Source organism: Poecile atricapillus, chromosome 7 (assembly GCF_030490865.1).
Source record: "Poecile atricapillus isolate bPoeAtr1 chromosome 7, bPoeAtr1.hap1, whole genome shotgun sequence".
NCBI classification, from domain to species: Eukaryota; Metazoa; Chordata; class Aves; order Passeriformes; family Paridae; genus Poecile; species Poecile atricapillus.
This window is the reverse complement of record NC_081255.1, coordinates 31748071-31764180: the sequence shown is the minus strand read 5'-3', so window position 1 is coordinate 31764180 and position 16110 is coordinate 31748071. Positions and strand designations below refer to the sequence as shown.

General features: G+C 43.5%; 1 protein-coding gene across 3 annotated transcripts in view; it reads right to left on the bottom strand.

Annotated features, from left to right (window-relative positions):
* The window catches only part of PATJ (PATJ crumbs cell polarity complex component), a 134091-nt gene that overhangs the window by 50317 nt on the left and 67664 nt on the right, over positions 1–16110 (bottom strand). For all 3 annotated transcript variants that reach the window (XM_058843045.1, XM_058843044.1, XM_058843043.1), the window contains exon 27: positions 2312–2508. In XM_058843045.1, coding sequence (XP_058699028.1) covers positions 2312–2508 — 197 coding nt within the window. The remainder of the gene's footprint in view (positions 1–2311; positions 2509–16110) is intronic.

The window sequence follows — 16110 nt, the reverse complement described above, 5'->3', positions numbered from 1 at the left end:
CTCGTGTCCTGTAAGAAAAAAAATTCTTTTGCGCAGAGGACCAAACTCTGACCCAAGCAGTTTTCCCACATGTATAAAATTAGAATGAAAGGGCCTTCTCCCCTCCAAAAGCTGTTTTCTCCAGCCACATACCCATCCCAAATACATCACTGAAGAGGTATTAGAAAGTAACGATCACATGAAGGTTTTTTACGTGACCTGCATTTCCCTCGATGTCAGGTTGTGAAAACAAGCCAGGATCATGCCCCCAAAAGGCTACTGCTGTTTGCAGAAGCTAAAAGTGAGCTGGTGTTTCATCAGTTCAGCAACAAAAGATTTTATGAATAAGGAGCTGAGGCAGTCTGGCAGCATCCCACATCCTTCAATTGACTCCAATCAAACTCCAGTTCAAAAGAAAAATGAACAGGTAATATCTATCTGTGTAAATGGCCATCCCATTAACCTGAGCTCCATCAAAAGCCACAGGGAATAATCTGCACACCCTGCAGTGGCATCCTCAGCTTTAATGGAGCAAGACTCCCCAACTGGGGCATCCCAGGACAGCCCAGAAATGCCAGAGGCTTCCCAAGATGTGAATCCCTTCTCTTGCTGAGATGTTCCAGTATTGGAAACTGAGGTGTAATTAAAGATGCAGGTGTAAATGTAGTTCAAACATGCAGTCAGGTGAGAACCAGACATGAGTTCTGTCATCTCACTGTACATGGCTAATGCACAACCCATCTCTTCATAATGCAGGATGTTTGGATTTATCCTTTTCTACAAGGAACTGTACTCCTGCTCACTGGTGGCGTATCTTAAATTGGATTGCAAAGATAAACAAGGTAGTTACTAAAGTCTCCTTGAGTTTTCATTTGAATCTTGGCATTTTTGAAATGGAGAATCTCACTTTCCTTCTACTGAAGGGAAAAAAACCAACATTTTATTTCCAACTTAACAGGGAATGAGGGCAGCACCATCATTTGGGGAATGCTCTTTATAATGTGGCTCATCCAGGCAAAACCCAGCCTTGAGGTAAATGCGATTAATCCCAGATTGTTCCTCTTTCAAGCACTTAACTTTAGATCCTCTGCTCTATCAGGAACTACCTATGATATGCAGAGGAAAACAGTGCCATGATTTCCCTCAACACACCCAAAATTTAACAATTTTTCCTTTCTTTAACATTAGAATTCAGTGTCAGGGATAGGAAAAACATAATTCTGAAGGAGAAAGCAATTTTCCTACCCTACTCCATTATGGTCCAGACTTTCATATCTTTTCTCACACTTAAAATGAAATCAACTTCAGATGATGGTGCTTTTATAGCCAAAAAAAACTGTCTTCCTTGTACTGTGTGTATTGAAACCCCCTAATTACAGAACTGTTAGACAATGACAAATGCTTGGACAATTCTGACTATTCCCAGGGTTCCCCCAGGCAGTCAAACTGCTCTTTCTCGAGTCAAGAAATGTGAAAAAATAGGTGGTTTTCTGATTGCACAGAGAGTTGCTGAAAGATCAAAGCATCACCACCCACGGAGAGCAGCAGGTCAGCAAATCCCTGCTCCTCAGTGAGAGTCTCTCTCCAAGGGGAAGATCCCCAGGGATGGGTGATTTTTTTAAACCACTGAAGCAATCACGATGTGGGGAATCACTGCAGGTACTGCAGCAAAATGTCATTTTGCAACAGCCCAAAAACCCAGATGAAGTGAAGGAAAAGCTGCGTTTTCAGGCTGAAGGTGAAGCAAGGAGACTGGAGAAAAAGTGAAGACAAAATACTCCACTTGCTAACGAGCTCTTTTGCCTTGTGGGTGAACTCGTGCCAGACACAACTAAAGAAAATTAAGTATTTTAAGTTGCAACAGATCAAAACAGATTCTAGCATGAAATTTATTTTCAGGATGGGGAATATCCCTGTCATCTGTAAAAACACATATGGCAACGTTGAGGGGGTTTTGGCTTTTTTTTTTAACGTAAAGTGTGAATTTCCCTGTAAACCACACATGCACTCCAAGGATTGATTTAGTGTCCCCTTCCTGCCTTTCAACAGCCCCTCCCCACGCAGAGCTTGTGAACATGCTGAGAGCACAGACTTCGCTGACAAGACATTGCTTTTCACAGGCCAGTGATTTTTGTTTCACTGCAAACACATTTACCTGCCAAAGGCCAAGTTCTCAGTTGGCATAAATCAGCACAGCTCCTCGCTCAGCCACCTCATTCCACTTGCAGGCTTTAAATAAAGGTTCAAGATGCTTCTCCTTCCCTGCACACGCTAAAGGGAACAATTACCTCGAGGATTTCATCCCTAAAGTGCATCCAGGAAACAATTTTACCTCCAGGAGTTCATCCCCGATGTGCATCCGCCCGTCCCGTCCCGCGGGGCCGTCGGGATTGATCCCAACCACGAAGATGCTCATCCTGGAGCGGTCCTTGTTGCCAGCCAGGCTGAGCCCCAGCCCATTCTTGTCTTTCTCCAGCTCAATGATGTGCAATTCTCCTGGGAGATCTGCATATCTCTGCCTGATTTTTTCTGGGGAGGTCAAAACATAAAGGGAGTTAGAACATAAAGTGAGTTACGCGCAGATGTTCAACAACACACACAAATATGCCAGAAATTTATGGCTTCTCTGCAAATAAGTGTTTTTAACAGAGGTCCTCTCAGCAAAGACTCTAAAATACCATTTGCTCTGTGTGTATCAGTCACACAGCAAAATGCAGCATCAGCTGCAAATGCTGTTCACGTTAAACCCACACTATTTTAATTATTTGTACAACAGCCTGGTTCCAAACCAAAACTTTTCTGAAAGGAAGGTAAACAAGGAAATTCCAGAGGCACCTTTACCTTACAAAACCTATCAAATTCAGGAAACTCTCGTAAAGTTCGAGCTGGTTAATTAACCACTGCGGGGAAACTGAAGCACTTAATGGCTCAAACATGACTGCAAGCTCACATCTCACAGGCAAAACCTTCTGCTCCTTCCTGGTGACTCAGGAATCTTCTCAGCACGCTCTGCTTAACCCGACGGGCTGATTACGCAGAGCAGATGTCAGTGACAATGGAGATGAGTGATTGCATTTTTAAATGCAGCCTCACCTGATATTAAGGTAGTTATTTGTCTTTCAACTGCATTTCAAGCGTTCCTGTGACAGAGCTCGATGTATTCACGAAGTTATTCAGAGCACACAGCGGGGCTGGGGATGCTGACAGGTTAATCTGAGTGTCTTTTCAGCACTGGCATACAAGCATCTATCACCATTGCTGGGGAGGGCAGCTCTTTCCTGTCTGCTTTCCCTTTTCAGATTTTAAAGCCAGTTTCAACCACCACCTGCACCCTTCAGCTGGGCCACACATTTGAAAAAGCAAGTCAAAGTATATCCCTGTGGCTACGTGTCACCTTTAGTACAGAGCCCAAGGTGAAAGAAACTGCTGCATTATGCATGAAAAGGAGAAATAAGGGATATTATATGTTCTGCCATATCCCTGAGTCAGCAGCAGGAGCTAGATCAATATTAGCTACTACCACTCTCCTGGGGAAGCATATTTTAATAGTATGATTTAACTGCTGTAGTGAATGTTCCCATGACAACAAAAAAGAGGGAAAAGAGCTGGGGAAGGTGAGAGGGGGGCAACCAAAAGTGAATAAAAACTGCTGAGAAGAAAGATGATGAGGTAGAGATGCTGCTTCCACAGCCCCTGTGCTGTCAGGGTGATTTAGCTGAACATGGGACATTCCAGTAGCTCTTCTCTCCAAGGGTCCTTCCTGAGTAATTGTTCCAGCTGCAGCAGCCCCTTGTGCCTTGGCAGAGCCCACTGGGATGTGGAGAGCAGCTTCCCATCTCCAGCCCCAGCTGCACCCAAGAGAATTACCCACACTGAGAGCAGCTCAGGCACCAACCAGCTCTCCCCTTGCCGTATTTACAGGCTGGCATTTTCAATATCCCCAGTGCCCAAGCCTAAAACCTCCAGGATGTACAATCAGGATGAGATGTTATCCCTGGAAAGTTGCTAAAGCCCTACAGGGGTCTGCACAAAATCAGAGTATCACCAAAAGAAGTGAGAAAGCTCATTTGTTATTATCAATTATATGCCCCAAAAAATTCATGTAACTGTGCTAAATGGCAATCCATGTAGCTGCATGGTTCTTTAATGTATTTTTTAACTACTGGGCTCAACACGTAATTAGAGGTGTGGTTTGCTACATGGATTTAGAAACTTTTGTCTTCTTAGAACAGCAAGACAGGAAGGGTCACAAAAATGGTGTTTCTGAAAGCAAAGGAGATACAGCCACACCTGGTTTGTTCATAGCACCAAGATTTAATTTCTTTGCCCATGAGGCCAAGACCAGACCAAGACCTAAAAAGCTCTAAGACATCTGCTGCCCACCACAATTAGACAAATAACCCATTACAGCACAGCAAGGAGCTGCAGCACACCCCAGAACAGGGCACCAGTAGAAAAGGGTTTTTCTTACTGATTGCATTTTTGTGGCTAAAACTAAGAATCAGAGCTGGAGGGCTGCTGTCCATCACTGTGCCACAGCTCCCTCCACTGCTTGTTGTACACGGGTAACACATCTCACTTCTGTTTGCCAGGAGCAAGGAACATGTCTAGAGCATAATTTTAACAACTCACAGACGGGTGCACAGACAGGAGCTGAAGGAGCAAGGAACACACACACATTTAAATGCAGTGCAGATGAAGCTGCACATCTTCAGAGACTGCCTCAAAACTCATTCCTGGCTTGTCAGTAAAACCACTTGAAATTCCCCAGCACAAGCACCCCTGCACATACACACTGCTCCAGCCTCTGCCTGCAGACAAAGTCCCTCTGAGACTGAGACTAAGTCTGTAATTCCATGGTGCTTCCTCCTCAAAATGAGTTTTCTCACATGGGAGAAATGTTGGCAGCTCAGAAGCACATGTATATTCCTTTCTGAGTTGGGCTGAATCTAAAAGTGAGCTTTAGTCCTTCAGAAATCAGTAGTTTGGGTAATTGCCTGGGATGGGACAAAGCCCCACTAAAATTCCTGGTCTGCCCATGTTGGGCCAGGTCTGGAAATCTGGTGAGCTGAATCCCAGCTGTGCCAGAATGTCCCACTGTGGGAACAAATCTTTGGGGAAAGAAAAAATTAGAGACATCCCTGCTTTTAAAATCAACCCTCCCCTAGAGCACAGGCTGCCTCCTCCCTGGCCGACAGAAGGTTCTGGCTCTCCCCAGTCCCATCTCCTGCAGTTCAGCCCTTGGAAGGGCTGTCCTGGCCAGGGAATAAATGACAACAAATTCCCAGCGGTGCTGCCTTACTCATCCAATCTGCATACAAATATCCTCTGGGCATCCAGCTGACTTCCTACAGCACTGCCATGGCAGTCTCAGTTTGCCTCTTAATAAGGATCTCACAAGATTATTTTAAACAAGTATTAACTGCTTAAACAAACCCCTATCTAAGGCATCTTCTTTTAAATGCCTTTTTCAGCTGTTTTTTCTCCCCTCCAGCTGGTATCAGTTTTCAGCTGCCTGCCTAGGGTTGGGGAGCCAGTTAGCATCTGCTTTTGCAAAGAATTCCATTATCTGCCTTCATTACCAGATACTTTACACGAGGCAATTGTAATTCTGTTGTTGCTGCATCACACATGGGACACGGCTCTCTTGTTTTGGCACTGCACGGGGCTGTTTCCACATTCGGTGACAATATGCCCATCACAACTTCTGCAAACACATCTCACCGAGGATATTTCACCGGCTAATACTGCAGCCAGCTTCTCTTAAAAATACCATACAGATGTAGCATGAGCCAAAAGCACGAGTAAACTCTTCAGTAATCACTCCTGCAATGATATTTCCCAGTTATATTAGCAGATAATTACATTTCAAAGGGAAACCCTGGAAATGGAAGACAACTGCTCTCAAACAATCTACTATTATGCTGCTGCATATGTTTTCCTGCCTCAGCCACTATTCCTATTATATTAAACAGAGAGATAAAAGAAATAAATGGAGACAATATGGTCAGGATATTGGAGTTTGCATGATCTAGTACTGCAACAAATACACAATTTATCTGCAACACCAGAACCAGACACCACTTCTCAGGAAGGCAAAAGGCTCTTTAAATGACAGATATATAAAGCACTTGCAAAGGGCTGAAGAGCCTTTCTCAAAGCTGCTGAAATCTCCAGTTAACTGAGCTGAAAGGGAAGAGGTGCTGCTTTGGAAAATGGTGTCTCTGAGTGATGCAAAAGAGAGTCCATCCAGAAAAGGTAAAAAGAGGAAAGAAAAGGCTCTGGATGGCTCAGTGATTTTTAGTACCAAATGCTCAGTATTAAAAATGTCAGGGCAAAATATAAAGAAAAGGAAAGAGGAAAAAGACCACAAAGAGAGACAACAGCTGATATTTGAATATAGAAGGGATGCTGAGGATTTTCCATCCCTCTTGTGTCACCTCAGATCTCTATTAGCAGCATATGCTGGCTTTTGGAGATCTCATTTATCAGCCTGTGCTCGTTCTAATGCGTTTATCTCCCGTTTTTATCCCACAGCACAAACCCTGGTTACAGCCCTGGCCCTTCCCAGGCAGCAGTGCTGCAGCACCACTGCTCCTCACTGGGTAGTGACAGACATCAGAATGCAGGCAGCATCCACTGCACAGAGCCAACCTTGCATATCAAACAGCCAATTCCCTTCTTGATTTCACTACAAACATTAAAAAAAATTAATGTAGGAAGTCCCCTGAAAGCTAACCCTAGAGCTGTGAGGGCAGCACGTCTAATTTACTGATTACAATTTACAACAACCTAAATAAGCATATTGAAGGGGCCATAATTGAACAAATGGGGTTTAGAATTCTCCCACTACTAATAATATAATAAGCTTATTGTTTTAATCTTCCCACTAGCCCTCTATTCAGCTCCAAGGAGGCAGACAGTTCTTCAAACCTTATCTCAAAAGTGATGCACTCATCATCATCAGCTTTATGAAGTTTTCGTAAGCTTTAAAGAAAAAATAAGAGTATTTCTGTAATGCTTTTCTAAATTCCATTAAATCACAGCAAGCATGAGAAACAGGGCAGTTGTATTCAAAAACCTAAATGGAAGGGCCAGAGATCCTGTTCCCACCAGTCCCCCTCCCTCTGGTGATGAGAGAGGTACATCGTTGTAAGTGCAGAGGGCAGAAGGAGTTCCCCACCTGACTCAGAGACTCAGCATCCCCTTCCATGTCCCTCTGACATCCCCTTGGCAGCACTTTGCTCCAATTACACCATTTGGAAATCATTTACCAAACCTGAAGTGATGATTTGCAGAATAAAACAAAACTCAGCATTCCTATTTTCCCTTTGGCAGACTTCGATTAATTCTCCCAGTCAAGAAAAAGAGCTCCATGGCTCTTTCTTCCCCAGAATATTGTCAGCCAAAATACTCTAACATTAATTTAAATTCCATGATGGAAAGAGCATGCAGCAGGTGCCACAAACAGCCCAGGTGTGGGCTACACACCCTGACAAATACAGCTCATGCGGCCTCAAGTGAAAACAAGCAGGCACTAAACTCTCCTGAGACAATATTCTTACTCTAAGCTGAAGATTCCCTCTTTTTCTCTTGTTTTGAGTGAAGGATTTGGGCTCTTCTTTGGGATCTCCAAGTTCCTTCTCGCTGCTCCCTCCAGCTCAGGCTCCAATTCCGCTTTGCTCCTCTCGTTCTCAGCTCACAGAAGGAAACTTTCCCTCTCTCCCAACGCTCTCCTTAAATCCCACCTGTCCCTCACATCACTTTTTATAGGGGAAGGTGGAAATTTCTGCTGGTGCTTGTTAGCCCATCCAGGAAGAAAGGGATAATGAGAGCCTTCACAATCCCATTCAAGTACCATTTCAGCCTGCTCCCCTGAGCAGGTGGCATTTACAAACTGTTACCATAAATTACTTCTTCCTGTAATCAAGGGAACCTTCACACTCCCAAAGACAACAGCAGAGAGAAAAGTGACTGAGAACCAGGTTAACTGTGGTCCATAATATCAGAGAGCACCTCCAACACCTGAAACATTTCATGCTAACATTTTGCACAAACAGAGCTTTTACCAACAATTTTTTTCCTTATTCAGGCCCAAAGCTTCATTCTAAGGCTGCACTTCCATTACACAACAGTTAAGCCCTCCGAGGAAGAGATATTGCATGTTTTTCTTTTTTTAATTAGATGAGAAGGCCATGATGAGTCTATTCACACCCATGTTTATCCAGGATCTTTTAAAAGGAGAGTTAGTGGTAAATAGAGCATCCCAATGATGCTAATAACTGGTGATTATAAAGAAATCTGCCTTCCCCTGCACACAATCCTTCCACTCATTTGCCTTTCAAATGATGCATTAACCCCATGAAAGCACTTGGGTTTCCTCAGAAGTGACCTCCTCTGGGTGCTGTGGCAATCAGTGACTCACTGGAGCTGAGCTGGGAGTGTCCCTGCTCCCACTGATGCTCCCGAGGTCCTGCAGGCTTTGGAGGAAAGCACTGGCAATCCTGGGAAACTGGGTGTTTCCTCCAGATAGGAGACACACTGCTGGAGCATCACACTGCTACTGCTTGATTAAACACAATCAAATAGCAACAAAGACTTTTTTTTGTCCTTTTGATAAAATCCATTGTGAGGATAGAAACGGTGATGTGTAAAAATACATCATGTCGTGGTTATGCCTGGGCCACAAAATGCCAGGCTGAAGACATTCTGGAGTAATTAAATCCTTAAAATGTGAGGTAGGCTCTGATGACAGCTGCTGTAGACCCTGTTTTTAAGAGAAAAAACCACTCCAATATAAATATCCCAATGTATTTTGTGGCACTGTGCAGCTGAAGTCACTCGAAGCCAACACCCTGCACTCTCCAGAGCTCCCCAGCTCAGGAGCAGCCTGGAGATAAGGCTCAGTTATCTCTGCTGCAGCCTGCTCCTGCCTCACACAGCTCTCCAGGAAGCCTGGGTGTGAGAACAGGGCAGGAACATCAGGAAAGACTCTGAAGTGCAGGGAAATTCCAGCTTTAGCTGGCTCTGAGCATCAGGGATCCGTAAGGATGCACCAGCATCAGATTCCGACTGCGGCGACAGACGATGCTTTACCGACCCCTCTCACAACTCAGTCTTGGAGAGTATCTCCCAACTGGGACAGAAATTTCCTTCCTCTCACACAACCAGAGGATCTCAGGAGGTGGGAGGGACTCACAAGGCTCATCCAGGTTTTCTGCCTTGCTCCTGCTCACTTTGCTCTGGTAGGATCTTCCCTACATTTGGATTTCAAAGCTGCTCGTTCATTTGATGTATCTGAATATTGGGAATTCTAAGCCATTGCTTTCCCCACTTGGTGTTAATGCACACAAATGAATATTGTGAACATTTAAATTCTTCCTCCCCTGACAGGAGTAATGTAAGTTGATCCTGACAGTGTTTAATCTTAATAATGATGTTCCCACAAAGCAACCGGCACAGCCGTTATCTTGGAATCTTTCTGCGTGGAGTCTAATTAAAGAGAAACTTGTCAGACTCTTGCCAGAAACTGAGAGTTTGTTACCTAATGAAGACTTTTAGGGGATCAGGGATAAATAACTGCAAGAGGCAGCACAGACAACACCTCTGAGAAGTCAAGGTGATGAGACATTTCTTGCTTAGTGATTCATTTAATTCGATTAATTTAAGAACCTGCAGTAAAAGCCTGAACCTCCTCCATCTAGAGTGGGACTAGAGAAATTTGGATTTAATAATAAAGACATTTTGAGCAGCAAACACAGCCTGTGTTGATGACTCCAAAGATCTACAGAACATTCTTCAAGGAAGGTCTCCAGGGGAACTGCCATGCATTGTGAAATGTAGAAAAAAACTCAAACAACGTAAAACTTCACATAAAATCAGAACAGTTGCACTGACAAACCATACAAATAAAAAAAGACTAGGGAGCTGGTTGTGGAAGAGCAGGTGAAGAGGAGGAAATGACACTGGGCACTTGAGTAAGAGCTGGTGGAGAGTCCCAATCCTCTCCTTGCTGTGGCATCACAGCCCCGTGACACAACAAAGCCACGTCACAGCGACTTGACAATGGCTGCATTAAACTTTTGGATTAAGAACCCCCACCCCACAAGTCTTAAATTTGCTTGCAAAGCAGTTTTTAAATGTGCTGTGACAGTGATTAAACAGATTAAAGCTGGATGAATCACTGGGACTGTAAAGCCCAGGAATTATAGGAATTACAGCGAGAGCCTTAACAGCAAGAAGCCCCACAGAAGATTGATCATGATCAGCCACTTCAGCTGTGAATTAATTCAGTGGCAATCTTAATGATAAATTTTAATCCTCTTTACTATTTTTAGGTTTTAGTTGTTTTGCTGAAGATTGATTGTAACTGTCAAGCTAGTTACTACAAAAATAGATTTACTTGCACCAAAATATTGTATTAACACTGCACGTTCCTTTTGCAGGCCTACTGTGGGGATCATAAGTAAATATATAAGCTATATAAACATTTAAGGAAATATAAAATTTATGATACATATGGTTAATTAATTAATCACATCAGATATTGAGAACAACTTTCCTTCTATACTTTGTATTTTTCCTAACAACATTTACTGTTTGCATTTGGACAGAAACGAGAATGCAATTAAAAATGCAAACAACAGCTTTGTAATAAAAACGCCGCACACAAACATGCCAATTATAATTAATACAAGAAAAAAAATGTCTTTACTGCCATCTTTTCCCTTAAAACTGGGATATTTAACAGAAGCATTGTTATTCTCCTGGCAGATAATGGCGGTGCTGTGGTGATCAAACCTGTTTTTAATGGTCTGGTTTCCACTTTGCCAAGGGTTCCCTCTCGTCTGTCTTTGGGTTTCACACACAGCTCGTTGTGCAGTGACCTCAGAGGAGGCTCTGCCACCCCACAAACACTTCCACAATTCTCCAGCTGACAACTCTCAGCTTCACACTCCCAGCTTTTATTCGCAGGCCAGCAAAGAAAAATATCCTCTCTCAGCCCCTAACAAGTTGCTCAGGTTTGATAAGCTATTTTCATTCCTGCTGAAGGAGTTGTGGAGAGAAAAGCTCTTTGTTTCAGGCTGCTGAGGAAAAGGGCAAAAGCTGGATTTTTACTACGGTCAGTGCTGGGTCCAGATTCCTCTCAATTCTCTGGGTGCACACATACTTCCAATGAAAAAAGCTATTCAGGAAAATTATGCTAATGGGTTAGAGAACACTCAGATCGCTATGCAGATTGCCTTTTAAAACTTCCAATGCGTGTTAAAAGCAGAAAATGTTTGATTTAAATGAAATGCAAAGTCAATTTAAAATAAAAAGCAGCAAAATATTAAAAAAGCTGCATATCTAGCTTTTAGAGGACATGCAGTGACAGTGAGTTCACTTCTGGAAAAGACCTGACCAGCCCCACAATGCTGTTTAAATGCTTTATCTCCTCTTTTTTTTTTTTATTTTTAAATTTAGCAAAATTTAACAAAATCAGTATTTTGTTAGGTTCATACCCCTGTTTTGTCTTCCATCAAACTAATTACAGCTCCCCAAACATTTACAAACTACCTGACCACTTTTGAGTTTTCAGCTATCAAATTGTACTTGAGTCATCAGGCTGTGTTTAGGTACAAACCTGAGTTTCCCAATGTCACAGTTTGCCTTTGATTGCTGAGGTAAAATGAAACATGAGTGAAAAATGACTGCGACACCTGGCACTGCTGCAGACTTCTGTGCCTTGGAACAAAACAAATCCATGCTTAAAATTCCACTTTGAGGCCTGTTCTGTTCATAAACACACAGTAATCATTATTTTGCTATGTATTTCTGTTTCTTCAGCTATCGTGTCCAAATTTATGGTGTCCTGTGTTAATCACAGCCCAGCACTCTGATTTTAGATCATGTTTTAGGCCAGAAGTCCCAGGAGAAGTGGAGATGAAGGAGAAAGTCCTTCCTCCCTCCTCTGTCCAGGTCAGCTCTCATGCCAGAGTCCTGCAAATCCATTCCTTCTTCCCAGAGGAGGTTTTCAGCAGAACATGAGAGAGGATGATAAAGTGAACACTTCTCATGTAGAAAAACCACCAAAATACAAACTTCCAGGCTGAAAACACACTGCTGGATTATGGCTGTTACTCCAAAAGAGAAAGGCACCAACTAAACAAAGAATTCATTCAAAGGTCTCTTCTTAAAATAGGACAGCAAGAGTTCTTAGGAGGAATTTTCAATGCTCTTATGTGACATAAATTGAAAATAAGTGAGCACCCGGTGCTCATGAGAACACAGATCTTGTTCTAGCACTGCAAGTGTTAGTCAGGCAGCAACTTCTGCATTTACAGCTGCCAAATTCCTCTCCCACCAGGTGAGGCAGGGGAACCTGGACAGAGGAATGGATAACAATTCCTCTCAGCACAAATCCCCCACTGAATAATTCTGTGAACTCATAAAGCAGTTGCATGCTCTCCCTAAATAAGCCATACATCTTATTTAATCAGCTGTCCTGAGAGTCCATTGGAGAAGTTAATCAGGTTTCTGCTGCACTTATGACATCATAACACTTGACAGATCTGATTAAATAAAACAATATTTTGTATTAGAAATTCTATTCTGATTATTTTTAAGCCCTCCAAAGGGCAGAGCCTGGCTGATCTGTTTTCTCTTCCACAAAAGAGCAAAATAAAAGTGCCAGGGTCAAACACCTTTCCTTCAAATAAGAGGTGCAAAGCAAGGCATTCATTTTTCTGCAGAAAAAGAAAAATTGTATCACAAAGAAGTAAGCAGAGTATTTGAAGAGAAGATTTCTTTTTTTTTTTAGTACCAAAATATGTTATTAGACAACAAATAGCTTCTCTTCTAATGTATTTAATGAAATAAAGCTATTAATGCATTAAGCTTTGGGCATTTTTGAAATGAACACAATTAGAATCAGGAAATTGATGATGTATGTGAGCAGAGACTTGCAATATGTCAAGCACTCTCTCTTTTTCCTTCTGGCAAAAGAAATCCATCTCCAAGGATTAATCCAGGAGGAAGAGCTAAATGGATAAACTTTACTATATTAAATAGACTCACTTTTTCCACTCTGACTGGAGGAGGAAATCAACTAAGCAAAAGTTGAAAAATAAATGCCTGAGGGAAAAGTAAGATTGGGCTATGGTAATTTTTTACTGTAATTCTTTTGGCTTGATATTCAATTGATTTTATTTTTTCCCCACTTATGGAATTTAGCCTTCAAACAAGATGATTGAGATGCATCCATGACTTAGCCTTCAGTAATAAACACTGACTTTTTGGGTAAGCTGGAACTCCTGCTTTCCACTTTATTTTATTTTTAAATTTACATGGCCACCTGACCTTTGGGAACCATGGAGCTCCACAAGTCTCAAGATGCTTCATGTCTCTTATGACAGATGGCCAAGCAAGACACCCAACAGATGGCAACCCACCAAAGAGATGCCAGGTCTTCCCAATGGCAGTCCAGGGGTCGTGCTCCAGTGTTTATTAATTATATTTCAGTCTCTTAATAGAAATTAAGCTCAGTTCTAACAGGGTAGCTAATTTTATTCTGTTTTTTACAGGAACACAGCATATGCAACCACCCCCTGTTCAACCCAAGATCCTGCCCCCAAAGCTCTGGACTGGCAGCAAACCTCATGGTGGAGCAGGGGTCTCAAAGGTGCTATAAAAAGTTCATGAAAATAGGCAGGAGAGAAAGCTGAAAAATACCCTGACTGGGGGAAAGGCTTTGGTGTGAGCTCACACTTTAATGAAATCAGAGAATTCTCTCGAGGGAAAGGCTCAGGAAGGCTCCAGCCTCAGGAAAAGCTCAAAGTGGAGCTCACACCTTCCTCGACACCCAAGCCAGGCGAAAGGGAGGCACAGATCTGTGGGAATCCAAGTTCATTAACTGCAGTACTCACCACTCATTAAAACCCTCCCAACTTTCCTCATCCCCGTGTCCCTGGGCCAGGCCTGTCCATCCCCATCCCACAGCATCCCTCCTGCACACACAAACAACAGCCACATCCTTCTGGCCCCAAAAGGCTTCGCTGAGCTCCCCTTTCCTCACAAAATCCCTTCCCACCTCTTTCCCAGGCCTCACTCACAAGCTGCCTGTGCTCATCCTTGCAGAGCTCTCCTTGCTCCCTCATCCATCACATCCCTGTCTCATCCCATTTTTTCCCCTTCCACTCTTCTCCCAGCACTTCAGAGACACCTCACTAGGCACCAGGCTGGCAGGCTGTTTCCTCTGTGGCTTTTTGCCCTGAAAGAACGATGTTTAAAAAGCCACATCTTCTATACAAACAATATTTCAAAAATCACACAATCTACACTTCTAACAACTCAATCCTGAAATGAACTCTTGCTCTAAAATTACAGCACTGTCTACTTGAATCCATTAATGATGCACAACAGAGTGCTACTGTATTAATCCTTAAATAATCTGTCATCTTCCTAAAAGAATAACAGGTTACAAAATGGATGGAGGAAATTACTGCCAAACCTTATGGGTTTAAACCCTTTTTTTTTGCTGGCACAGGGAGCAGGAGGCCAAGCACCAAGGGAATCTCATCCTTTCTCATTCCTCTGCTGAGGCTGAGCAGTGATTGCACAGTGACAGCTTCCAGGGCCATCACACACTGTAGTGATACAGGAGATAAGTTTAGGTGATGCTTTAGAATACAGGGAGTGCTGTCTGCTCCCACAGCACCTGGAGGGATGGAGGCCCCGTAGCACATGGCCTCTAAAAGCCTTTTGGGAGGTGAAATCCCTCTCTGATCTCACAACACAGCCATAACTTAGCTCCACATGCAAGTGCACACACAGAAAAGTGCCCTGTGCCTTCCCACCCTCCGGCTTTTCCACTTTGGGTACGTGGCTCATCACTAAGTAACAGCACACTGCAAGTATGGGAACTTATCTTCAGTATCTTGTAATATTCCCAGGAGCATCACACCATGGAAATGATGATTTCTCACCTCACCCTAAGGAGTGGGAAGTCTGTACTTTTCTAGAGATACAGAGTTCATGATACTATACAAGCATAACATTTGCAGGTTAAAAAAAATCTACTTAGGATTACCATTCTGAAATTGCAGAAAAAAACCACCAGAATTTATAAATCTGTGATAACCAATGTGCTTGTTTTTCAGCTAAAGGGACACCAAACCCCTCTGAAACTACCTAAGGCACTGAAACAAAACAAAAACCCCACTGTTCAAATCACTTACAAAACAATCACAAATGATTTGGCAAAGTCAAGGTTTTCCACTCCCAGCTTCAGATGAAGTTTGTAACTCACCTGCAGCTCTGTCCCCTGTCCCACTCATCACCTGAGCAGGAGGTCTCGAATTCAGCTGGCCCAGCTGCTGGGATGGCTCCTGGCTCTGTGCTGGCCTGTCTGCACCACACAGAGGAACAGGATCCTCCCCCACTCCTGTCCTTCCCCCAGACCATGACCACAACCAGTCCCCTCACCTGTCCTGTGCTCTTGTTGTACCCTCCTGACTCACCAACCCCACTGCTCCTCTTGGCTCCCTTTTCATGCCCAAAACAACCCCAGGAGCTGATGGAACATTAACTCTCCCTTGGATTCGAGTTGCAGCTGTGGATCCTGACAGCAGGTGGAGGACAGGGCTGGCAGCTCACAGCACCCTGACCAGTGGTACCTGATGTGCCATCCAGATGCTGGAAATCCCTTCCCATTCCCCAGGTGGCCTGGATTAAGGGGTGTCTCCAGGGAGGTGCTGACCCCCTGTCTCTGGGGAGCAGAGCTCATCCCTTCCCAGCCACAGCAGCCAAAATTTGCTGTTTCCTTGATGACAGCATCGTGGAGTGGTTTGGATTGGAAGAGACCTTCAAGCTCATCTCATTCCTGCCATGGGCAGGGACACCTTCCACTGTCTCAAGCTGCTCCAAGCCCTGTCCAGTCTGGCCTTGGACACTTCCAGGCTTCCCTGGGCAACCTCAGATTATAAAATTTCCTCTAACAACTTCTTGGGGAAGCAGAGAGAGAGAATCACAAGCCACAATTTCCAAGCACTGATGAAGAAAACAGACATGCACATCATCACAGTGATTATAAAAGGCTCATTATTGCTTCTGGGGCAGCAGAAAGAACCACCTGCCCTTCAGCAAGCTGCC